A 25992-nucleotide genomic window follows, 5' to 3' on the forward strand; every position below is an offset into this window, starting at 1 on the left:
ATTGGATTTAGCTATGAGTGACAGGAAACCCAGAGTAACAGGGGATTACATAAAATGGAATTTTGTTCTGTTTAATGCGAAACAATTCTGGAGATAGGCAGGGAAGAGCTAGTAGGGAGGTTCACAAAATAATCAGGAGTCTAGGCTCCTACTATTGTGTTGTTCTACCAGCTTGATTATGTGTCTTCCAAATCCTGGTCTACTGTGGCAACCTGTGCTTCCACCAGCACATATGTATTCTAACTGTGAAACACACATTAGACTTCTAGCTGACAAAATAGAGACTCCATGGGAAAGAAAGTATTCACATGCTGACTCTTACAGACAAGGGGCACTATTTGATTTTTCTGGTGGCTGTATGCCTAACCAAAGATCAAGGTTTCTGTTATTAGGAAAAAAAGAATAAATATTTGGGATAGGCGTCTAGGAGTTTCTAGTACAGCTGTATTAAGTTTGAACGGTAAGAGGTATAGCCCATTGTGATGAACATAGGCTGGTCAATATATAGTTCTGAAGTGTAGGCAAGTGAGCTGAGCTGCAGTTGTGGATTTTGTAGTCATCAGTATATAGATATGAATTGAACACATGGATATTGGTAACTAAAAGTGTTTGTTCTTTTGGGTAAAATAATGCATTTCTTATAATTTTTATGGTATTAATTTGCACAGAAATCCTACTTTATTCTAATACGAACCTGAGCTTATTTTACTATGTTATTATTAAATACCAATATATTAGAACATAATTGTCAAGGTGAGTATATAATAAAAAATTTCATAAATTTTGTGTACCATCCAAAAATTAAAACTGAATCCTTACATATATTTCAGGTCGGTAACTCAGGCAGAAAATTCTTTAATCAAGAAAACTCACTTTTCATTTTGGAAGAATTATTTAAACATTGACAGGGTCTATACATTTTTCAATTTCTCTTCATTGCTGAATGAATTCAGATAGAATTTTGTTACATGTAGAAATTTCTAGATTGTCTAAAGTATTCTTAGTGTATGGTTTAGAGTGCTTTCTAAGGAAACAGCAAGCCAGAGGACACAACAGGGTGTTAGCATGTGGCCCAACTGTCACATTCAGGCACAATTTAATCAGAGTCTAGAGATTTTAAAAAATTGATGTATAGTAGTTATACATATTTTGGGGGTATCTGTGATATTTTGATGCTTGTATGCAATGTGTAATGATCAAATCAGGGTAACTGGGATGTCTATCACCATCTTGTGTTGGAAATATTACAGTTCTCTTCTAGCTGTTTTGAAATGCACAACAAGATATTGTTAACTAAAAGTTCCCTACTGTACTGAATAGTAGAACTTATTCCTTCTATCCATACTTTCGTACCCCTTAACCAACTTCTCAATGCAAGTAGTAAAGTATGATTTTCAAAGTCTGGCTTTCTCAGGTATGGTACTTAGATCGTTTCAAATAACTTGTAGTCTCTTAGTTTGACTGCAAATTATTTCAAATTATCTGACATTGTAGTCAACAGAAAAATGAGGCATTTGAAAAATTACCTGAAGTCTGATTGTTTAATAAATGCTGATTTTTTTTTTTTTTTTTTGAGACGGAGTCTTGCTCTGTGGCCCAGGCTGGAGTGCAGTGGTGCAATCTCGGCTCACTGCCAGCTCTGCCTCCCGGGTTCCTGCCATTCTCCTGCCTCAGCCTCTCTGAGTAGCTGGGACTACAAGTGCCCGCCACCACGCCTGGCTAATTTTTTGTATTTTTAGTAGAGACGGGGTTTCACCGTGGTCTCGATCTCCTGACCTCGTGATCCGCCTGCTTTGGCCTCCCAAAGTGCTGGGATTACAGGCATGAGCCACCACACCCAGCAATAAATGCTGAATTTTAATTAGGATATTTAATATTTTTGTGTTATGTGAGGCATGGAACATTAGCTTGGATGGCAATTGAAGAACATTTAGATCAATTTAAATTTCCACTGATTTTTTAACATGTGAGGAAAAGGAGAGCTCTCAACATCAACAAGTTGGGGCTCAGGGGATGCTAGAACTCGTGTCATGTGGAATATGCTCTCAGATTTCTCATCTGTTTGAACTAACACTAAGACATAGGTTACTGGTTTTCCAGTTTAGATCTACTTCCATTGTATCATGCAAACTTCCTTGGAGTCATCTAGACAATGTCAACAGGAAGATTCGGTAGTTTCTGAAAGTCTCAAGCTATCTATCAGCAGCCACAAGAGTGTCTCTATCTCAGGTTTCCCAATCATTTTCTTCTGATACACTTGCCATGATATCAGCACACTGCTTGTCAATTCTTATTTTTCTTTCACACTTTGAAGTGTGTAGAATTCCCTATGATTGTCTGCAAAGGCATCCCTCATTAACTTTGCTGTGGGATATTGTTGCGTATAAAGTTGCTGACTCAGATAATGCCAATTTATTATCTTGAACTAAAAAGAGTTTGAGGAGAAGAAAGCAATTATATCAGTAGAATTCAAACTTCAGTAGCTTAATTTAAGTCTATAAACCCATAACTAATTACTTAATAATATCTTTAATTTTTTTGCAACTCACCTATCTGTACGTAGCTGCAAATTTCTAGAGATTAGGCCAAGTGTCAACTGAAATATCAGTTTGTAGTCACCTGTGCGGTACCATATCTAGCTGTGAACTTAATAAAGACCTTGATGATAATCACAGTGGAGGTCAGAGACATTCCTTACTGTTGAGTTGCCACTAATATTTATGTAGTACACCTATCTAACAAAGTCTGTTGATATCATATGCAATATTCACAACCTCCTTTTAAAGGTAGAGGAAAGATACTGCCACTTAAGTTTTATGGTTCGTTAAATAGAAATAGTTAAACTCTGGGTTTTGTAACTTCTCTATGAGAACTAGCCGTAATTATTATGGTAGGGAATGCAAACATTGTAATTCAGCCCAAGGGCCTGGGTGATGCTATTAGATACTTATAGATGTGTTTTGTCTTCCAGTGGATAAGGCAGAAATATGTTATTTGTAATTTTATGTGGAGTAATTTGCTTGTATTTATTCTTTAAAAAAACAGCAATGAAAATATATAATCCATGTACATATATATAATATTCTTTTTTAATTCTACTGTGGATATTTTTATAGTCTTGTTCTAGAAAGTGTGAGAAGGATGAATGATGTTACCAATGCTTGCTGGTTTGGGCTTTTCACAAAGTAAAACACATCTCAAATACTTTTGTTGATAGGATAAGCAGGCACAATCCTAAGAGCTAAGCTACTGTCAAATACGTAACATATGCCAAAACAGATATATAGACCAATGGAACAGAACAGAGGCCTCAGAAATAATGCCACACATCTGCAACCATCTGATCTTTGACAAACCTGACAAAAACAAGCAATGAGGAAAGGATTCCCTATTTAATACACGGTGTTGAGAAAACTGGCTAGTCATATGCAGAAAACTGAAAGTGGACCTCTTCCTTACACCTTATACAAAAATTAACACAAGATGGATTAGAGACTTAAACATAAGGCCTAAAACCATAAAAACCCTAGAAGAAAACCCGGGCAATACCATTCAGGACATAGGCATGGGCAAAGACTTCATGACTAAAACGCCAAAAGCAATGGCAACAAAAGCCAAAATTGACAAATGGGATCTAATTAAACTAGAGAGCCTCTGCACAGCAAAAGAAACTATCATCAGAGTGAACAGGCAACCGGAAGGATGGGAGAAAATTTTTGCAATCTGTTTATCTGAGAAAGGGCTAATATGCAGAATCTACAAAGAACTTAAATTTACAAGAAAAAAACAAGCCCATAAAAAAGTAGGCAAAGGATATGAACAGACACTTCTCAAAAGAAGACATTCATGCAGCCAACAAACATGGAAAAAAAGCTTATCATCACTGGTCATTAGAGAAATGCAAATCAAAACCACAGTGAGATACCATCTCATGCCAGTTAGAACGGCAATCATTAAAAAGTCAGGAAACAACAGATGCTGGAGAGGATGTGGAGAAATAGGAACATTTTTACACTGTTGGTGGGAGTGTAAATTAGTTCAACCATGGTGGAAGACAGTGTGGTGATTCCTCAGGGATCTAGAACCAGAAATACTGTTTGACCCAGCGATCCCATTACTGGGTATATACCTGAAGGAATATAAATCATGCTGCTATAAAGACATACGCACATGTATGTTTATTGTGGCACTATTCACAATAGCAAAGACTTGGAACCAACCTAAATGCCCATCAGTGATGTCTGTTATACGCATCTCCTTTCTTCTTCAATGATAGACTGGATAAAGAAAATGTGGCATATATACACCAGGGAATACTATGCAGCCATAAAAAAGGATGAGTTCATATTCTTTGCAGGGACTCGAATGAAGCTGGAAACCATCATTCTCAGCAAACTAACACAAGAACAGAAAGCCAAGCACTGCACGTTCTCACTCATAAGTGGGAGTTAAACAATGAGAACACATGGACACAAGGAATGAAACATCATACACTGGGGCCTGTCAGTGGGTGGGGGGCTAGGGGAGGGATAGCATTAGGAGAAATACGTAATGTAGATGACGGGTTGATGGGTGCAGCAAACCACCATGGCACGTGTATACCTATGTAACAAACCTGCACATTCTGCACATGTACCCCAGAGCTTAAAGTATAATTTTTCTTTTTTTAGAAGACCCACTATTGATTGGTGGTATTGCTGTGAAGAGGCTTCTTCTGGTAAATTTTTCTTTGAAACGCTGAGCCTTGACATGTCATTATTACCTTTAGTACCTTTTTCCCCTTGTCTTTTTGCTGTTGCTGCTGCTTTTCTTTTTTAGCACTATTCTAAAAATGACACATTAATAAGTGATAATAATAATGCAGCTCTAAACATATTGCTTGTTTTCTGGTAATTTGGGGCTAAAAAAACATAAGCATACTTTAACTGTTATATTCACTTGACTTGTCACTAATTATACATGTCTCCAGATTGAAAAGAAAATCATATACAGAAGGCAATTTGATATTACTAAAGCTATTAGAATTCAATCAGTCTATCTGAAGGTGATTTTACATGAATAGGTGCACATAAGTTTTGATAGATGGAAATAATGACTGGACAAGTGTTTACGTATGTTCAGGAGGAGGTTAATTATACAAATGTCTGTTGATAGGTAAAATAAATTTATTCCTTCGCTTTACTACTTTCTTTGAGCATACTTTTTTCACATCTAATTTGAAAGAATTCAGTATTGAATCACTTACTGAGAAAATAAAAAAGTAGTTAAGAAATAGGGTCAATCATATCTCAAAAAAGCTAAAAAAATAGTGTGAATCAGTTTGAAAAACAATGCTATACAGACTGGGAAAAGAACAAATAATGTTTCAAATGACAAACATCTTAGTAATGTGGTCACTACCACTATTACTAATAATTAAAATAATGGTGATGATAATTATCATCCTTGTTATTTGTACAATGATTTTTCCACTTGGGAGCTCAAAGTACCAAACGGCCTTATCATTTTTATCTCTACCTAGCTCATTAGGTTAGGAGGGGTCTGGACTTATTATCCTCGTTTTTCACATGGAGAAATTAAGACAGATGATTGAATCTGTGCGTACAAGACTATATAATAAATGAGTTGGTGGCAGGGCTCAGAAATATAATCTCTTAATTGTTTATTCAAAGTATTTTTGACTGGATTCTCTTTTTTCTTTGTCCCATGTTATCCCTTTTGTCTTCTTCTATCCAACCAGGACAGCAAGTCACTAAAATAGTTGTGAGTAATGTGGGAAGGTGGGGGTCAGAAAAGGAATCACAGTGGTACCTTGGACACTGCAGTGATGTAAATTCCATGAAAATACATATATAATCTTCCTTAGTTTTTTTTCATATTTTAAGAACGTCCTATGTCTCTCTCTCTCTTTTTTAATTCAAAAGCCATAATGTTGTTCTTAAAAAATCCACACAAAACAAACAAAACCGTAAATTAAAATTAAAATTTCTTGCTTATTTGTTATTCTGCTTCTTACTAATAAATATCTGTTGTGTCTTCTATATATTTTGTTATGCACACATGTATACAGTTTTATTTATAAAAACTGAAACATGGAATGCATATTATTCTATAACTTTTTAAAATTAAAACTTATCATTAACATTTTTAATGTTAATACATGAAACCTACCTCATCAATAGAATGGGTGCACTGTCTACATTTTTGTCTTGATTAAAACTTACTGTAGCCGGGCGTGGTGGCGGGCGCCTGTAGTCCCAGCTACTCGGAGAGGCTGAGGCAGGAGAATGGCGTGAACCTGGGAGGCGGAGCTTGCAGTGAGCAGAGATCGCGCCACTGCACTCCAGCCTGGGCGACACAGCAAGACTCCGTCTCAAAAAAAAAAAACAAAAAACAAAAAACTTACTGCAGAACAAATAGAACGCGTCTAATATTTCACAATTCTACATAACAATCATATACTTTTGATGATTTCATGCTTTCTACAAGCACACATTCATATTCTTCATCTGACATGTTTTGATATTAGTTGAGAAACCCTCCTCTCCCTGTATTCCCCCTCAAAGTTTTGCTTACGTCTGTTACAGGCATCTCCTTTCTTCTGCAACAGATTAATAGCAAGCATTCAGGGATGAAGGAACAGGAGGCAGTTTTGCGGGTTTCTTAGGCACAGTTGCAGGTAAAACGTAACCTCATTGTGGAGAAGAGTTTTTATATTGCAGTAATTGCCATTCTAGGAACAGGTGTTTGGAATTCTACTCAAGGGAAAACTGGAGATGGGAAAGGTTGGGAAGAGTAAGATAAAGCTTCCCTGGTTACGGCCCTGTGGAAAAATCACAGGAACAAGGCAGAAGAACAAGCAGAGTCCCTGGAGCCTTCCACTACATCTCAGTGCCTTTCCCAGGGACAGGATTGTAAAGCGATGATAACACCATTGACTTCTCTGCCAATGCTCTTTATTTTGTGTCCAGCCAGAGACAGGATGTAATGATGATGTGACAGGGGCCAACGTGATAATATCATCACTTCCTGATCCTATATCATCAGGAAACAGAGTGTTCTTGATTTTTGTAAACAAAAAGTATTTTTTGTGAAATGATCTAATTTTAGGTCCCAAAGTGCTTTAGATGGAATGGTTATCCCACTCTTTACTGATACATGGAGAAATTGAGCTCGATGTTTAAATGATTTGTCCAAGTCGCAGATCTGTTATGGAAAGGGCTGCACTTAGAATTCTCCTTTTTCTGATTCAACACCCAGTACTCCTCCAGGAGAATATCATGTTTTCCTCAAGTCCTCATGTAGCAGACAGCACTCTAGAAAAAGAAAGCACAGCACACACTGGCATAGTAAATGCCTCAAGAAATCTAAAATAAGAGTATCGTATTCAAACTCCTTAGTCATCTCTGACTTATTATTTCACATTTCTCGCTTTACAGTTTGCTTACCAAATATTATAACCCAATGGGACAGCAACTGTACCAATGAAACAAAAATCATGTGGACCAATGTTTTTCAGTAACTTGTATTTTTGAAGGCAGAACAAATAGAAGAAGTTGAGGGAATCTCATGCAAAAAGAATTTCCGGTGGCATCTTTTTTTTTTTTGAGATGGAGTCTCGCTCTGTTGCCCAGGCTGGAGTGCAGTGGCGCGATCTCAGCTCACTGCAAGCTCTGCCTCCTGGGTTCATGCCATTCTCCTGCCTCAGCCTCCCGAGTAGCTGGGACCACAGGCGCCCACCACCACACCCGGATAATTTTTTTTGTATTTTTAGTAGACACAGGGTTTCACGGTGTTAGCCAGGATGGTCTTGATCTCCTGACCTCGTGATATGCCCGCCTCGACCTCCCAAAGTGCTGGGATTACAGGCGTGAGCCACCGTGTCCAGCCTCCTGTAGCATCATTAAAGCTTAGAGGTAAATATTAGCTCAAAACCTCAGGTTCTTTAGGAAGCGGCCTCTGGTTGTCTGTTCTATGTATCCTCAAAGTTTGGTTTGGTAATAGATCAGAAAATTAGAACAATAGAATTAGCAACTCTATGTGAAACCTGGTATGCTTCAAGCTGTAACACATTTCAAAGGCTATTTAAGATTCTAGAGTGCTAGGGAAAAGGCTTAAAATATTTCTGTAGCTCCTGAGTGTCTAACTCTATATCAAGTACATGGCTGGCTCAACAAGTGATAGCTAACATTTAATATTGCACTTTCTACATGTCAGGCATTGTAAGCCCTAACCCTAGCCCTAACCCTAATCTCATGAAATAGGTACTATCATTATCATCTTCCTTTTATGGATGAGGAAACTGAAGCACAGAAAAGTCAAACTACTTGCCCAGAAACAGGAGTCAGAATCAGGATTGGCCTCAGCAGCCTAGAACCAGGGTGTGCTCTAAACCCAGACAGTACACGACCCTCCAACTGAATGTCCTTTATTCCCCAAAAATATCTGTTTTGTCTAAGGAGTGGATGTGTTGCGTGCTCTGAAATACTCTATTTACTTTCTTCCTTAGGCCAGATATGGTGAGGGCTAGGAAAAGAGTTTGTTGGGAGCCCTGGTTCATCGGCGTCATCATCTTCATATCCCTGATCGTCCTGGCAGTGTGCATTGGACTCACTGTTCATTATGTGAGATATAGTAAGTATAAGCTGCCTTGGCATCATGTGATTTACCCCAAATATTTCCTCATACTTTGCTGTTTTGATTTGTCTCAGGCTTATTCATTCATTACTATGATTCATTTGCACAGCCTGTACAAAGGAATCTTTACCTGCTTTGTCTCTTATTTAGTCCTCATAAGTCAAGGAGGATTCTTTTTTCTATCTTTGATGTAGTGATGCTTTCTGCTGGGAACAGCATGCTTATTTGCATCTTCCTTAATAAGCAATAAGTGAATATTAATCAAGGGAAAACTACAGGATAGCTAGAACCAATGTCTTGAGTTGTTTGAGGTCACAGGGCAAGCATCTTGATTTAAAATAATTCTGACCGGGTGCAGTGGCTCACGCCTGTAATTTCAGCACTTTGGGAGGCTGAGGCGGGTGGATCACTTGAGGTCAGGAGTTTGAGACCAGGCTGGCCAACATGGTGAAACCCCGTCTCTACCAAAAAAAAAAAAATAGCCAGGTGTGATGGTGTACACCTGCAGTCCCAGTTCCTGGGGAAGCTGAGGCAGGAGAATCACTTGAACCCAGGAGGCGGAGGTTTCAGTGAGCGGAGATCACACCACTGCACTCCAGCCTGGGCAACAGAGAGAGACTCGGTCTCAAAAAGAAAAAAAAAAAATCCAACTCATTGAAATCCTGACATCCCAATAAATCAATGACACAATCTGGAGTCATAAAGAAGTAGGCTCTATTCTGTATCAGTAAGTTACAAAAATAGTCATAGTGATGTATTGTTGAGTAAGTGCCTATTTCTGTTATTAAAATCTCATCTTAGGGTATATTGTAGGTGATTAAAGAGGATAGGGTATGCCAAGAAAGCTCATTATAAAGACGTTCACCCTGCGGTTATCAGGTACCTCATTGCTAGATGAACTGTTAGTTGCTATGTTATTAGAAAGGTCTCCAGGGTACTTCAGAACTGTTCTTCTGGGATGTAACAACCCTTCTGAAGTTCCCTCCTGCTCTGCCTAGGGTTTTAATTACTTGACTCAACCATGACCTGTTAGTTTAATATCTTCCTCTGTTACTGGATTATACTTGGATGTTCAAGGCACCATAACCATAGAAGCTAATAATTGATTCTAATTTAATTGGGACCTTGTTGAAGTTGCTTTCCAGTAACGAGAAAGAGTACTCTGTAACTTGGTTATCTTTCTCTACTATCCATGCAAGTGTAATCTCAATTTCCAAAGCAAGGTGGATCATTTCTGGATAGTTTAAAAAAACTCATTGTGGTTTTGAATTGCATTTCTCTGATGGCCAGTGATGATGAGCATTTTTTCTTGTGTCTTTTGACTGCATAAATATCTTCTTTTTAGAAGTGTCTGTTCATATTCTTCACCCAGTTGTTGATGGGGTTGTTTGTTGGTTTTTCTTATAAATTTGTTTGAGTTCATTGTAGATTCTGGATATTAGCCCTTTGTCAGATGAGTAGATTGCAAAAATTTTCTCCCATTCTGTAGGTTGCCTGTTCACTCTGATGGCAGTTTCTTTTGCTGTGCAGAAGCTCTTTAGTTTAATTAGATCCCATTTGTCAATTTTGGCTTTTTTTTTGCCATTGCTTTTGGTGTTTTAGACATGAATTCCTTGCCCATGCCTGTGTCCTGAATGGTATTGCCTAGGTTTTCTTCTAGAGTTTTTATGGTTTTAGGTCAAACATTTAAGTCTTTAATTCATTTTGAATTAATTTTTGCATAAGGTGTAAGGAAGGGATCCAGTTTCAGCTTTCTACATATGACTAGCCAGTTTTCCCAGCACCAATTATTAAACAGAGAATCCTTTCCCCATTTCTTGTTTTTCTCAGGTTTGTCAAAGATCAGATGCTTGTAGATGTGTGGTATTATTTCTGATGGCTCTGTTCTATTCCATTGGTTTATATCTCTGTTTTGGTACCAGTACCATGCTGTTTTGGTAACTGTAGCCTTGTTGTATAGTTTGAATTCAGGTAGTGTGATGTCTCCAGCTTTGTTCTTTTGGGTTAGGATTGTCTTGGCAATGCAGGCTCTTTTTTGGTTCCATATGAACTTTAAAGTAGTTTTTTTTCCAATTCTGTGAAGAAAGTCATTGGTAGCTTGATGGGAATGGCATTGAATCTATAAATTACCTTGGGCAGTATGACCATTTTCACAATATTGATTCCTCCTAACCATGAGCATGGAATGTTCTTCCATTTGTTTGTACCCTCTTTCATTTCGCTGAGCAGTGGTTTGTAGTTCTCCTTGAAGAGGTCCTTCACATCCCTTGTAAGTTGGATTCCTAGATATTTTATTCTCTTTGAAGCAATTGTGAATTGCTCATGAACTGTTCACTCATGATTTGGCTCTCTGTTTTTCTGTTATTTGTGTATAAGAATGCTTGTGATTTTTGCACATTGATTTTGTATCCTGAGACTTTGTGAGGTTGCTTATCAGCTTAAAGAGATTTTGGGCTGAGATGCTGAGGTTTTCTAAATATACAGTCACGTTATCTGCAAATCATGGGCTTCTTTAAATGTGGGAGAGCATGGCCTGCATGACTGCTGGCTTCCAGCACGTGGTGTGCAAACCCATGCCAGGGTGTGTAATTCACTGTAGCCCTTGATAGAATATCAGGGGATAATATTTGTTTTTTAATCTTCTGTTTATTATCCTCAGCCAATTAACTTCTATCTATAGTAGAAGATAATTTGCCAATTTGTTAATGGAAAAATACCGTGCTCCTTAAAAAGTCTTTTAGAAGCACAGCGTTTTCAATTTCATTACATTAAAATCACTAAAAGATAAAAAAAAGTGAAATGCACATATATAAGAAATTTTCTTTTTGCAAAATACTCTGTTTTGATTTGAAATGTTTGTGAATTTTCCATGCATGTGTCCAGATGCATAGGGAGTTTATTCACTCAATTAAGTTAAAACATTAGATAACATGGTAAATTCAAAAAGTAGTGAGGACACATTTTGTTTCTGTGTCTTTAACTGAGAAAACTGGCTGATGCCTCCTGTGTGCAAGCACTGTGTAGCTGACGCAGATACAGAAACCAAGGTTTTCTTACTTGCTGCTGCTGGCCCCGGCACTGGAGTTCTGCTCCGGGAGGGCAGGGTATCTGTTTTTATTATGACTCAGCAAGTGCCACACTAATACACACGGGTGTTTCTGCCCTCTAGTGGATCCTGGCAGGAAGTGGGAGCAAATGCGACTAAAAAAAAATGAAAGATTTATAAAATGCTCATTATCTCCAGAGGGGATTTAATTCTAAGGGGAGGCTTTTTTTTCTTTTTCAAATGGGCTGATGGGTAAAAATAATACAAGACTGGAGGCGTTGGAAAAAAGCACACTGCATTTGCCTTTTGGCATCTGTGATGTCTGAGTCCTTCCTCAGCTCTGCCACAGGGAACACATTCACACATATGTCACACATATACCAGGGTTAGGTCATAAAACCAACGGTTACCTGGAAGAAGCCACAAAGGCTATGAGACCAAATCTTCACCTAGAAGACACTTGATACTTCAGAAGCCGAGGCCCTGTGAGATGTCTCGGAGAGCTCAGCTGTGACCCTGCACTGTATGGAAGGGCGGGCCGTGGGGCCCAGGCAGGTGAAGAGAATTGTCCACTGTTGAGCATCGTCAGCCTAAAACCCACATGCAATGCTGTTGCTGCAAAACTGCTGACTGTTGAAGCCACAAACCACAGAAACAGACTCCCTTTATGGTCCTCACTGTGTAGCTGGTGACTTTTCAGAAGATGAAGATTAAACATATTAATCATAAATTCAAAGTGTCAGAAGGAACACTAGGAGATTTTCTAACCTCTGCTACCATGACTTTTTTTTTGCAAGATTCGTGAATTATTGTAAATAAGGTCACAGAGGCCAAAGTGCTCCCCTGGTCATCCAGAAAGAGGCAGGCTGCTAAACCCCATGCCTGAGACATCTGTGTTTTCTTAGGATAATACAAAAATTAAATATAAGGGAGAGAGAGAGGGACAGAAAGAGACAGAGAGATAGAGAATTGGAGCTAAGAGGAAACATTTTCATGTTTTGCCCCCCAAAATTCCCAGTGAACATTCCCATTGCCAGCGGGTGAAATCCAAGGCCCTGGCTCCAGGATCCTGCTCTTTCCTTTGGTGACTCTTGTGCAGATTTGGCATAAGACAATATGGAACTTGTTACACTTCTCTGGACAAGTCATTATGCTCATGCTTTTGGCTCACAGGCTCCACTTCTCTGGACACCTCTTTGCCGTAAGCTTCAAGTAATTCAGCTTCACCCGTCAGAGAAGAGCTCAGGTGTCACTTCCTCTAAGGACCTCCCTAGCCACCTCTCCAGCAGAAGGGCCCCCACATTGCTCTTTGCACCTCTGTCCCTTGAGGTGCTGCTGTCCTCTGTGGAGGGTTGAACCCCAGGAACTAGAGCACCTTTCATGCTGGAGACACTTGGCCCTCAGTAAGTGTGTGCTGAGTGGATACAAGTGCATCAAGCTTGCACAGCCTTACAATGTGTACTCTCATGTCTGGAATAGATCCTTATTTTCATTCTTGGTAAAATGAGTAAGTGGGGCCGGGTGACCTATACTCTCCTTTCAAATCAGAAGTTCACATTGAGCCTGACATCAAATAGCTTCCCAGTCAGCGCCAGGTGAGGACCCAGGTTGTTCAATGTGCCCATGTCCCCCAAAGAGTGGGGAAAGCATGGAGAAATGGGACCAGCTCTGCTGTCTGCTGCCCAGTGCCAGCCAGCAACTCCAGGCTCACAAAGGCAAGGCAAAGGCACCTGCAGGAGATCTTGGTTGTTCACTAGCTGTGATTGGGCTGGGAGGGGAGTGTGTTCAATTCTAATTATCCAGGGACTAGCATGAGACAGTAAAGTTTGAAATGTGTTGTTTTTTTGTCTTGGCCAAAAAAAAAAAAAAAAAAAGGTGTTTTTAGCTTCTCATCCTTGGAGCCACTGACATTAGCTAAGGGCCTGATATTTTAAGAAAACTTGAAAATTAACTATGTGAACCAGTAATCTCCAAAGTAATATTTTGATAAATAGTGTAATTGTTTATCACAGCAAAACCATTGCTTAAGTGGGCAAAACTCAGAAGGATAGGAAAACACACTCTTGAAAGCAGGTGGTGATGCCCCGAAATTGAGCAAATGCAGGGAAACGTGTTGTTCTACCCCAGGTCAGAGTGTGTCAGTCATCACTCGATGCCACTCACAGACCACCAACTTCAGAATATCTAGGTGTAAAGCTCTGTACAAAAGTCATAACATAATAATGTAAATAAATTATTATTTATATTACACTATTATATAATGCAAAGTCTATTAAAACATGTTTGTCTTCAAAGAATGGCCTTGGTTCCTGTGGGCAGTGTCTCCTCATGTAAAGGTAGTGCATTCCTGCTAAATCATGGACAAAACGGGCCTCCAGGAGCTGCAGGCTGCAGCAGCAGCAGCAGCTTCTCATCTCATCCTTCACTGCATGATACTGTTGTTGACTTCAAAAGGTCTTTTCGGTCTAGTTTTATCAACAGAGCTAGTATTTCATGAGGATCTACTACATACCAGGTTCCAGGAAGCTAAATGCCTTTTGTTTGTTATTACTCACTAAATACAAATCACAACTCTCTTCCCATTTCTCACACAACAAAATTTAGCTGAGGGTGATTGAGTGACTTTCCCAGGGTCGCACAGCTACTAAGAGCAGAGCCGTGTTTAGGTTCATGTGGGAATGCTGAACACCAAAATGAACCAACAGAAATATCATACATTCCAGAAGCCTACTCAAGCCATTTGTTCTTATTTTAAGGAAAATCTTTATGCCAATTTTAAACTCCAAATACTTACGAATGGCAGAGATCTACAGGTTTGATTCTGATGTAAGAAATGATGCTCATCAGCTGGTTACTGCTACCACCCCACAACCCTGAGCATACTGGACAAATGTCTAAGCCTCGTGGTTATTGAGGACAATGCTGGTGGAGGCTGAAGTTGTCATGCAGTGACTCACACAAGCTTAGGCAGATTTGGTGATATATGACACAGAGATGCAAATAAATGCTGTAGCTGACACACACAGGCTGGCTCTGGGAGATGCAGAAGGAGCACATCACCCAAAATAGAGCCAGACAGACATCTTTAAGGAAAGAGAAAAGGGGGCTGCATCTTAAAGAATGAAGAAGAGATTTGTCATGAGAGATGGAACAGGAAGTTATTGAGAGGCAGAGGAAAAGCATGAGAATGTCGAGAAGGGAGGAGAGATTCTCGCACATCTGGGAAACTGACAATCCATCAGCACAGCCAGAAGGAAAATCAGGAGAAGGAGCGGAAATAATAGATGAGGCTGGATATAGAAGCAGGGTTGAAGCTGTGTTGATTGTGGTAAAGAGTTGTGATTCTATCCAGAAGGCAATAGTTAGCATTCTAAACAGAGACCTTTTAAAACAAGAGTCAGCAAATATTTTCTGCGAAGGGCTAAATGTTAATTATTTTTTTCAAAGCCATATGGTCTCTCTCTCAATGACTCAGCTATTCCATTATACCATGAAAGTAGCCAGAGACATTATATAACACATGTATGAGACTGTGTCCCAGTACATCTTTACTTACAAATGCAGACTGTGTCAGACATCGCCCATGCATGGTAGTTTGCCACACCCTGTTTTAGAAAGCTCAGGTTTATGATGTGTTGGAGAATGCCTACAAGAGCTCTTCTTTTAAATGGTAGAGTGAACACACACTGGAATTCTATCCTGCTTGACCCAAGGTCTTGATAGCGAAAGGTAGAAAAGATAGATAGTAAATAGATAGATAGATGATAGGCAGGTGGATAGATAGATGATAAAGAAAATACATAGCTGTTCCAGAAAATAGAAATGGATAACTTCATGAACCAAAAACAAAGTAATATACTTTAGAAAGGAAGCAGGCTGGAAAACTCACAGTTGCAAAGCAAATAGAATTTCCAACTGCCTCTTATAGCCCATTCCTGGAAGTAGTCACAGCCCAGTGTGTTTTGAATTCTTCCTCTGTTTTTTGTTTGTTTGTTGTTTGCTTTTTTGTGGGGTTTTTGTTTTTGTTGTTTGCTTTTTTAAAAAAAAATTCCCTTTCTCTTCTTTTTTCACAGCAGCCTTTGTCATTTCAATGACAAAGAATTTCCAATTGCCTCTTGTAGCCCATTCACACCTTAAATCTGTGAAATCCTCATGTTTTCTTCTGCTGCATCCATAGTTCAAACAAAGATGAGGCAAACCTAGCCACATTCCTGAAGGAACCTAAGAAATTCATCTCTTTCTTTCTCTGGAATGAAATGAATTCTCTAGACCATCAGTTCTAATCTTCAAAAACCAAACCTGTTTGTGAGATCTCCTTCAAAAACTACTGTAGATTCCATAAACATGCTAGAATATTTATAAGTTTTTTAAATATTTGTTTTATTTGGAGTCAATGTATTTGTAATTTTAGTACTTGTATTAATATAAGGGAGAAATGTTTAAATCTGTCTATGCCATGTGTGCCTCTCGCTTATTGCCCAATTAATTGTAGCCTCAGGCTAAACTTTGGTTTCTGTATTTTTTTCAGAACAAATATAACTGATCTCAAAACATCTGCTTTTATTGTAGGAACTCGTGCTGCCATCTCCATTCCTCTCTCTTTTCTTGCAATCTGGGTGGAAGTTCTTTAATATGAAGATTTCAACCACCTTCACTCTACCATGTCCACTATCAGCACATTCAAATGTATCCAGCCAAGGCTGTCATCTTAGGCCAGGGATATTTTAGGAATCTATTTTGCTCTGATGTGGCTGGCACCCCTTTGACTCAGTTTATCACCCCAGTGCTCTTTTCATTTTAGGAGCCCAAGAGGGCAGAAAAAGAAGTAGGTGAGCAATTAAACCCTCTGAGTCAGGAGCGTCTCCCCTTGTGTTAAGCAATGTTGTAGAACATTTTATTTAGAAAGCTCCTAGCAATGAGCCACATGGCTGCTGAACACACATGCCTGCTTGCTGCTGTGAGCTCAGACACCATCATCATCAGTGTTTTCCACCCCTGGAGAGAATTATAAGGTCCATTTAATAACCTGTAAATCATAGAGAGTTAAAGATGTTTCCCTGAAACACTGATGACAGAATGAAAGGTGAGGAGTGTTAGCCACAGGTCAAAAGTGCAGGAAAGTCTCTCAGTGTGCGTTGTTGAAGAAATGCACGTATTTTTTCTTTTGGAAGTCTCCCTAGAAGGGGGACAAGGACTCTGCCCATTCTAGGATGAAAAATTGGGATATTAGACACCCTCAGATGTTTACCCCAAGCCTTCATTTTGGGCTCTTAATTAGTGTGTTCATCCATCACAATGTCAAATGCTAAGCAGAGCATTTGGATCTCTCCACAGTTCAAATCAGCACCATCTTTTAAAGTTGAGTTTCTCATTATTCTCACCTGATATACCTTATTTATCCCACACCCACCCCAATAACATATTGTGCTCACTGTTATCTTTGAGACAACACTTGAATTTTACGCAGCCTGGAGTGCTCTTCACATGTCTTGTCCAGATCCAGTTTGGACTCATTCTTCAGCCCTGCATCAGTCAATGGGGGCTAGGTTAAACTGTGGTGACAAACAACCTCCAAATTTCAGTGGGTCAAAAATCTTCTTCGTCATTTATTTACATCTCATCACGGGTCAGGTGAGAGGTAGCTCTGTGCTGTGTCATCCTAACACAGGAATCCAGACGGAAGGAGGGACCATCAATAAGATCCCCATTGCGATAGAAAAGAGAAAAAAGCATGCAGAATAGAACTCTGTTTCTTGGAGATCTCTTCTGAAAAATTGACGTGTTATTTCATCTCACCTCCATTGGCAAAAAACAAACAAACAAAAAAGTCATGTGGCCATGCAAAAATTTAAGTAGGTAGGATGGAACAGTCAGAATGCATTCATAAAAAATGAACTGAAAATATTTGGAGAACAGCACCAATGACTATCATGAATGCCAACATGCATCCCTAACAACCCAGTACTATTACCCTCCAAACTTTTTATGTCTTGCAAAGGATTAGAACTTCATATCTGAAGCCATACCACTTAGAGGGAATGCAAAATACATAATGACATCTCCTTTAGGATATCCTTAGAGAATTCAAGGAAAAGAAGTTAAATAATTTAAAAGTGCTGTTGGGTACAGCTATTTAGAGCTAGAGGGTAAGATTAGAGATAGATCATAAAGATAATAATAGGGTTAGGGTTAGGGTTGGGATCTGGGTCAGAGTCAGGGCTGGAAGTATGGTTAGAGGTGGGGTCATGATCAGGGTCAAGATCAAAGTCAGGGTCAAAGTAAGGGTGAGAATTAGGGAGCAGGGTAGGGATCAGAGTTTAGGTTCAGGGTCAAAGTCTTGGGACAGGGTTAGGATTAGGATTAGAACCAGAGCTTTGTTCTCCTCAGGACCCACCCAAAGGTGGGTCACCATGGCTTTGGAGCATGTCTACAGTGGTAGCGTGTCTACAGTGAAGACCAGAGTTTCATTGTCCTTAAGACTGACCTGGGGAGACGTGGCTGCAGGCCTTTGAGGAAGGTGAGGCAAAAGCTTCCTGTCTGCTCCCCGTGTGCTGAAGACGAACTCTGCCATAGGCTTTACTTTCACAAGTTATATTCTACAAGTCTTGTTTTACAAAAGCATCCCTTCCTTGAGGCTTCAGCTGCTCACCACTGCTCATCATCATAGCGTGCCACAACATATGGTAAGATTTGGGCTTGTTTCTGGGGAGAGATCTTGATATAGAGAAAGGAGCAATGCTTAGAGTCACCATCAGGACCGTTGGGATGAAAGCTGGGGATGGCCAGAGGCTGGAGGAAACACGTGCACCCCTTGTAAACACTTTTATTCATGTTTTAATTACTCATTTTTCTTACAGTGTTAAGGTAGTAAAAATAGTATTGAAAAATTGAAAAGTAGGCATATTAAAACTTGCAACATTATTTAAGTTTGCATATACTGTTTGTACCTCATCATTTTTCATTTTGTTGAGAAAGCCTAAGGTTAATTGTCAGCATATTTGTAGTAGTAGACAGAATAATGTCTGTTTTATAAACATTGACATCCTACATTACATGTATGAACCCTGAAAATCTGAGACAGCTCTCAGATTTTTTAGAAAGTTTATTTTGCCAAGTTTGAGGATGCATGCCCATGAGGCCTCCTCAGGAGGTCCTGACAACATGGGCCCAAGGTGGTCGTGGCACAGCTTGGCTTTATACACTTTAGAGAGACATGAGACATCAATCAATATGTGTAAGATGTACATTGGTTCAGTCCAGAAAGGTGAGACAACTTGAAAAGAAGGCCAGACAGGGGGCTTCCAGGTCATAGGTAAGTAAGGGACAAATGGTTTCATTCTTTTGTGTTGCCGATTACCCTCTCCAAATGAGGCAATCAGATATGCATTTATCTTGGTGAGCAGATGGGTGACTTTGGATAGAATGGGAGGTAGATTTGCACTAAGCAGTTCCCAGCTTGACTTTTCCTTTTAGCTTTGTGATTTTGGGTCCCCAAGATTTATTTTCCCTTCACAAAGTCCAACATGTTTTCCTATGAGCATTAATTATTTATTGGGTAGTTTATTGCACAAATAAGACATAGATTTTTAAAAAACCATCAACTTCATGCCTAGCTACATAGACATAATTACATAGAAGCTCAATTAAATTTGCAAACATTCCAGAGTTTGGGTTCCCAATAATTCTTTGTGATTCTTTAAAAGGTAAAGTATTTTTTTCCCATAAAACATAGCAACATCGAAAATCACCCGTAGAATGTCCTGCCATTTTTATTTCTCTAGTTTCCTCATTTTCTGCAAAGCCTCTCCGAGGAAATTGACTTTGAATATCCTTTTACACTCTTCTGTTTTAGAAAGCATTGTGGTAAAACATTGAATCATCATGGTTGTAAGTTCTGTTCACATTCTTTCTTTCTTTGAATATTTTTTCCCAAGGGCCAACATTTGATTCTGTTGTATTATGGCTAAAAGGTAGGCATGGGAACAAAATAAAGACAAGAAGTCTTTGGAATAAGTGATCTCATCACAATGAATCAATTTGCCGTTGGAACGTATTTTTACAAAATCACTGTTTTGAAAATATTTAGCCATGAATTGAAGCAGAGTCTGTAAGTTTATTTTTTTCCTGGTCTAAGGTGATCAGCATTTTAGAGAATGAACCCAGGACACAACCACAGCACAAGAAAAAAATATGATAATGAAGCTTACACATATGTGTTACTACTGTAACAGAAAACATGTAAAGAATATTTGTTTTGATTTATGTATCAGTCTGCACTGTTTAATTTTTTGTGTCATAATGCTCTTACTTAAAAAAACAGGATTAGTTAACAATGTCAATTACTAGTAATTCACAGCATAAATAATTAAACAAGGAAGCATTAAAAAATATAACAATGTTTTAAATAAAGTTTTATTTTACATCATTTTTTTACTTACACAGAAATTGCCAATAAAAAAAGCAGAGATTTGCCATGTAGCCACAACCTAGTTTCCTCTCATTAACATCTTCTATCAGTGTGTCTCACATGGCTTATTAATATCTTACATAATTTGTGACAGTTAATGAACCAATACTGATAGGCTATTTTTTTATTTTTTTATTTTTTATTTTATTTTATTTTATTTTTTGAGATGGAGTCTTGCTCTATCTCCCAGGCTGGAGTTCAGTGGCGGGATCTTGGCTCACTGCAGGCTCCACCTCCCGGGGTTCACGCCATTCTCCTGCCTCAGCCTCCCACGTAGCTGGGACTACAGGCGCCCGCCACCTCGCCTGGCTAATTTTTTGTATTTTTAGTAGAGACGGGGTTTCACTGTGTTAGCCAGGATGGTCTCGATCTCCTGACCTCGTGATCCACCCGCCTCGGCCTCCCAAAGTGCTGGGATTACAGGCTTGAGCCACCGCGCCTGCCTGATAAGCTATTATTAACTAAAGTTCATATTTCATTTGGACTCCCTTAGTTCTGTCTTACTCTGACCCAGGATCCCATCCAGGGACCCGCATGAGAGGTAGTCATCACGTAGGCTCTTCCTGGCTGTGACAGTGTGTCAGGCTTTCCATCTCATGATGACCTTGATAGTACTGAGGAGGATTGGTCAGGAATTTTGTAGAATGTCCCCCATTGTCACTTCATGTTCTCAAGGTGAACTGTCATCTTTGATGTTCACTTGGATCATTTGGCAGAGCTACTGTTTGTCAGGTTTCTCCACTGTGAAGTTATTTTTTCTCCTTGTCAATACTGCATGTGTTCTTTTGGAGCAAGTCACTATGCAGAGCCCACACTTATGGAGTGAGGAGTTGGCTCCACCTTCTTGATGGCTGAGTGTCTACATCAAGCAGTTGTCTACATACAGCAGTTGCTGTGACTGCAATAAGACCAATAATCACTGCAATCAAAGTAAAAATGAATCTTTTGGATCTAGTTAGAACTTCTTTTAATACTTCTGTTAAAATATAGATGGATGAGGAAGCCTCCCACAGTCGGTACATGGACACAGGGATCCCCATGCCCTCTCTTGCCCTCACTAGCAGAATATGGTGCTGCCAATCCAAAGTTGAATCAATGCAAGTAAACAATCTACAGTTTTCACAGGTTATAGTTTGGGAATCTGGTTTAAGATCTATGATTCCTACAAATAGCATATAAGGGGGTTTTACACACTACATTTCCATGGATAGAGTGATTCTAACCTTCTATGTACCTGGTCCAGGCTTTCAGTTAAATCACTATCATAGGCCATATTAATGGGCCAGATGGATGGGACCTGTGAACACGATTGAGTCTGGCCCATACAATTATGATATAATTGGCCTCGAGGGGCCCAGTCTATAATAGTTCCGAATTCATTGTTTTGTAGTACCACTGCAGTATCAGCCACACATTCTTCCCAAACTAAGACTTCTGGGCTTTTTGATTCTTTGGGGATTTCCTTGGGACCAGGCTTCCCCTTAGGCCTACATTGTAATGATCTTTGATAAGAAGGGTCCTGTAAATTATTTATCTGTGGCCTGAGTGACATTCCACTTACCATGTGATAAGTAAATCTACTAATGGCACTGACAGTAGGTACTTCTACCAACCAATTTTGGGTTGCAGGCATTAAGCAATCTGGTGCTTTCCCCAGGCAAATAGGAAGATAATGATACCCAATGGAAATGTTTGTCATCATTCCTTCTTCTTCAGGTTGGGCAAGGCCACCGTCATCTGTGGGGCCTGGTACCCATGCACTATTATTAACATATACTTCAATAGAATTATCCATCCAAGTGGCTGCCTGAATTGAGGGTGGGAAAGGCACATAGGCCCAGTAGGTATAATTAGCTGCAGCTGCTCCTGCAGACATAGGGAGACTTACCACCATTGATACAATCATTAAAGCTGCAAGCAGCATATTCTCTGGAGTTTGTGTTACCCTTGTGTTCTTCAGGCTTTTTTCAGCTAACTGTGTCAGCTTCTTTAGCTGGGCCGAGGACAGCAACTCTGCTTTCTTTGTGGATGGCAACTTCATCTTTTCTTCTGATATCACCATTTTGTTCACCTGGTGAGTTGATGATGCTCGAGTGGGGTTTTCCGTCTCCACGGAGGCATTTTTCCTTGCATCTCTGATGGGTTCATTGTAGAACTTCAAATGTCTAGTGGGTATCCAAACAGGAAGCTGATTTTCTCCTGGTGAAACACAAGCAAAACCTCTCCCCATGTTATCACCTTACCTATTTCCCATGTATTATTTTTGATCTTTTCACCAAATCAGTTTTTCCTCATGTGGGCTGTTCTTTCTACCAGTAAAATGTTGCTCTGCAGAAGTAGTGGTCTGATTTCTATATATGTTTAAAAACTTTAAAGTATAGAGTGCTAGATTAAGTTGTATCTGGGGAGTGTTATACTCCTTACTCTCTTTTTCCTTTTTTTGTTTAACCCATTGAGCTTTGAGTGTTCTATTATTTCTTTCAATTATGGCCTGTCCTTGGGAATTATAAGGGATTCCTCTTGTATGTGTAATTTTCCACTGATTTAAGAATTTTTGAAATGCTTTGCTAGAGTATCCTGGCCCATTATCTGTTTTACTTTCTTCTGGAACTCCCATGACAGCAAAAGAAGATAATAAATGTCTTTTAACATGGGAAGTACTTTCTCCTGTCTAGCACGTTGCCCATATGAAATGTGAATAAGTATCAATTGTCACATGGACAAATGACAATTTTCCAAATGAAGGTACATGTGTGACATCCATTTGCCCTAATGCATTAGGACATAAACCTCTGGGATTAACTCCTGCCTCCTGAGTGGCCAAGTGTAGGACTTGACACTCAGTACAATGTTGTACAATATTTTTTGCCTGTTTCCATGTGATATCAAATTTATTTTTTAATTCTGTTGCATTTACATGAGTCAGGGCATGAAGTTCTTGTGCTTCCATGAAGGCAGATGATACTAGCAAGTCAGCTTGTTCATTTGCGTTCGTTAAAGGCCCTGGTAAATTAGTATGCGCTCAAGCATGAGTAATATAAAATGGGAAATTTCTTTTTCTTACAGTTTGTTGTAACAAATTAAACAGTTGATTCAACTGATCATCCATACTGTATTTGATTAGGGCTGTCTCAACATCCTTTGTAGCCTGTACTACATATGCAGAATCTGAAACAATGTTAATAGGCTGATTAAAATCTTGTAACACTGAAATGACAGCAACAAATTCTGCTCTTTGAGCTGAGTGATATTGAGTTTCAATGACTCATTCTTTTTGCCTGGTGTAAGCCACTTTTCCCTTGCTGGAACCATCAGTAAACACCATCAGAGCATTTTCTAAAGGTTTATGTCTGGTAATTTTAGGTAAAATCCAAATAGCCAATTTTAAAAACTGGAAGATTTTTGTTCTTGGGTAATGATTATCAATAATTCCCACAAAATCAGCAAGACCAATCTGCCATGCACCAGAATTGATAAAGGCTTATCTAACCTGTTCATTGTTTAAAGGAACAATGATTTTATCTGGGTCACTTCCACACAATTTTACTATTTGTAGTCTTGCCTGACCAATTAATGTAGCCATTTGATCTAAGTACAATGTAAAAGTCTTAACTGTACTGTGAGGAAGGAATGACCACTCCACAAGATCTGTATTTTGAACAATGATGCCTGTTGGAGAATGTGTAGTAGCAAAAATCAAAAGTTGGCGTGGGGATAAGTGATCTATTTGCTTGTGCTGACTGAATTTTTTCTTCAACTAATTCAATTTCTGTAGCTGCCTCTGGAGTTAATGTTCTTTTACTATTCAAGTACGGGTCCCCTCTCAAGATAGGGAACAAATTTGACATGGCATAAGTAGGGATGCCTAGAGTTGGCTGAATCCAATTAATATCTCCTAGCAATTTTTGAAAGTCATTTAATGTTCTTAACGTGTCTTTTCTTATTTCTATGTTTTGTGGTTTAATTTTTCTTTCCTCTACCTGCATTCCCAAATAACGAAAAGGAGTAGAGATCTGAATCTTATCAGATGCTATTGTTAGGCCTGCGTTTGAAACCTCTGTCTGCAGAAATGTGTAACAATTAGTCTATTGTTTCTGCAGCACACAAAATATCATCAACATAATGAATAACAGTCTGAAAACTTGTCTCTAACTGGTTGAAGAACTTGAGCTACAAAAGTCTGACAAATAGTTGGACAATTAAGCATTCCCTGAGGTAAAACTTTCCACTGAAATCTGGTGGCTTGTTCTTTATTACTTATGGCTGGCATAGTAAAAGCAAATTTTTCAAAATCCTGTTTTGCCAGAGGAATGGTAAAAAAGCAATGCTTCAGATCTATTATAATTAAAGGGGATCATGGCTGGAGAAGGCAACCCGAGTTGGAGAGACCCCATAGGTTGAATTACCGCATTAACCGCTCTTAGGTCAGTTAGCATGAGCCATCTGCCTGATATTTTCTGAATTACAAACACAGAAGAATTCTAAAGACAGAAAGTGGGTGAAACATGTCCTTTTTAAAATAGCTTTTTAACTATTTTATGTAGCACCCCGAACTTTTCCTTAGGGAGCGGCCACTGTTTGACCTATACAGGAAGCTGCAGGGTGAGTCTGAATTCCTCCTTCACCATAGTGAACGGTAGGTTGGACAATAATGAGTGCCTGGAGCCAAGTCGCAGCGAGCCTAGTTTCACGCTACCTCCCCCAGCACTTACTCGGCTGAGGAGGAGGTGGCCATCGTGGTTTTAGCCCCAATGGCCCCAATGGTTCTGGACTTTTTCCTTTTAATTTTAATGTTTCAGGATATATTACCTCCTGTAATTGATTGTAGTCAACATTTTGCATTGACCGAGCCGTTACTGGCTCTGCTACCTATTTACAATGTGAAATTTCCATTACTTTCCTGGATTTTTCCCCACCTCTTCTTCACAATCTATTACACAGCTTTCAGGGGCATCAAAGACTGAAACGCTATCTTCTTCTATTTGAAACGGTTCTAAAGTTGCTTTAACAATGGCCCAATCATTCCATATTGTAAGTGGGATGATTTTACCTTCCCTATTTGCTTGTTTTAATTCTTTGCCAATTTTTTCCCAATCTTTTAAATCTAAAGTTCCTTGTTCTGGAAACCATGGGCAGAATCGTTCTATTGTTTGGAATAGTGTAATTAGATTTTCTGTAGAAGCTTTAATTCCCCCTTTTCTTAAGAGAATTTTAATGAAGCTGAGATAAGAGACATATTTACTTTCAGTTTGCCCCATTGTTACCCTGGGTTCCTCTGAGTGCACAAGTTTACCGCAAGGCTGACGGTGGATGTACTCAGGAATCTCTCATCCACTGTCCTCAATGCTCACATTCTTAGCATATCTTCACCCTAGACAAAGGCACCCACATTGGGTTGCAGATGAAGGGGTGGCCTGCTCCTCCACACCTGTGGGTATATCTCATCAGGTGGGATGAGAGACTGAGAAAAAAATAAGATACAGGCCGGGCGTGGTGGCTCACGCTTGTAATCCCAGCACTTTGGGGGGCCGAGGCGGGTGGATCACGAGGTCAGGAGATCGAGACCATGGTGAAACCCCGTCTCTACTAAAAATACAAAAAATTAGCCGGGCGTGGTGGCGGGCGCCTGTAGTCCCAGCTACTTGGAGAGGCTGAGGCAGGAGAATGGCGTGAACCCGGGAGGCGGAGCTTGCAGTGAGCCGAGATCGCGCCACTGCACTCCAGCCTGGGTGACAGAGCAAGACTCCGTCTCAAGAAAAAAAAAAAAAAAAAAAAAAAAAAATAAGATACAAAGTATGGAGAAAGAACAGTGGGCCCAGGGGACTGGTGCTCAGCATACCAA

At 39.4% G+C, this 25992-nt stretch overlaps 1 protein-coding gene across 1 annotated transcript; it reads right to left on the bottom strand.

Annotated features, from left to right (window-relative positions):
• Nucleotides 1-21336: 21336 nt before the first annotated feature.
• Nucleotides 21337-21945, bottom strand: LOC129460276 (endogenous retrovirus group K member 5 Env polyprotein-like). Its single transcript, XM_055237887.2, has one exon. The coding sequence runs from the start codon at nucleotides 21943-21945 to the stop codon at nucleotides 21337-21339; it is 609 nt and encodes a 202-aa protein (XP_055093862.2).
• Between the last annotated feature and the right edge of the window lie 4047 nt (nucleotides 21946-25992).

Source organism: Symphalangus syndactylus, chromosome 13 (assembly GCF_028878055.3).
Source record: "Symphalangus syndactylus isolate Jambi chromosome 13, NHGRI_mSymSyn1-v2.1_pri, whole genome shotgun sequence".
Lineage (NCBI taxonomy): Eukaryota > Metazoa > Chordata > Mammalia > Primates > Hylobatidae > Symphalangus > Symphalangus syndactylus.

What these genes read in the sequence shown, in the direction of transcription:
- LOC129460276 (XM_055237887.2), bottom strand. Translation starts at nt 21,945, where the DNA reads ATGGATAATTCTATTGAAGTATATGTTAATAATAGTGCATGGGTACCA.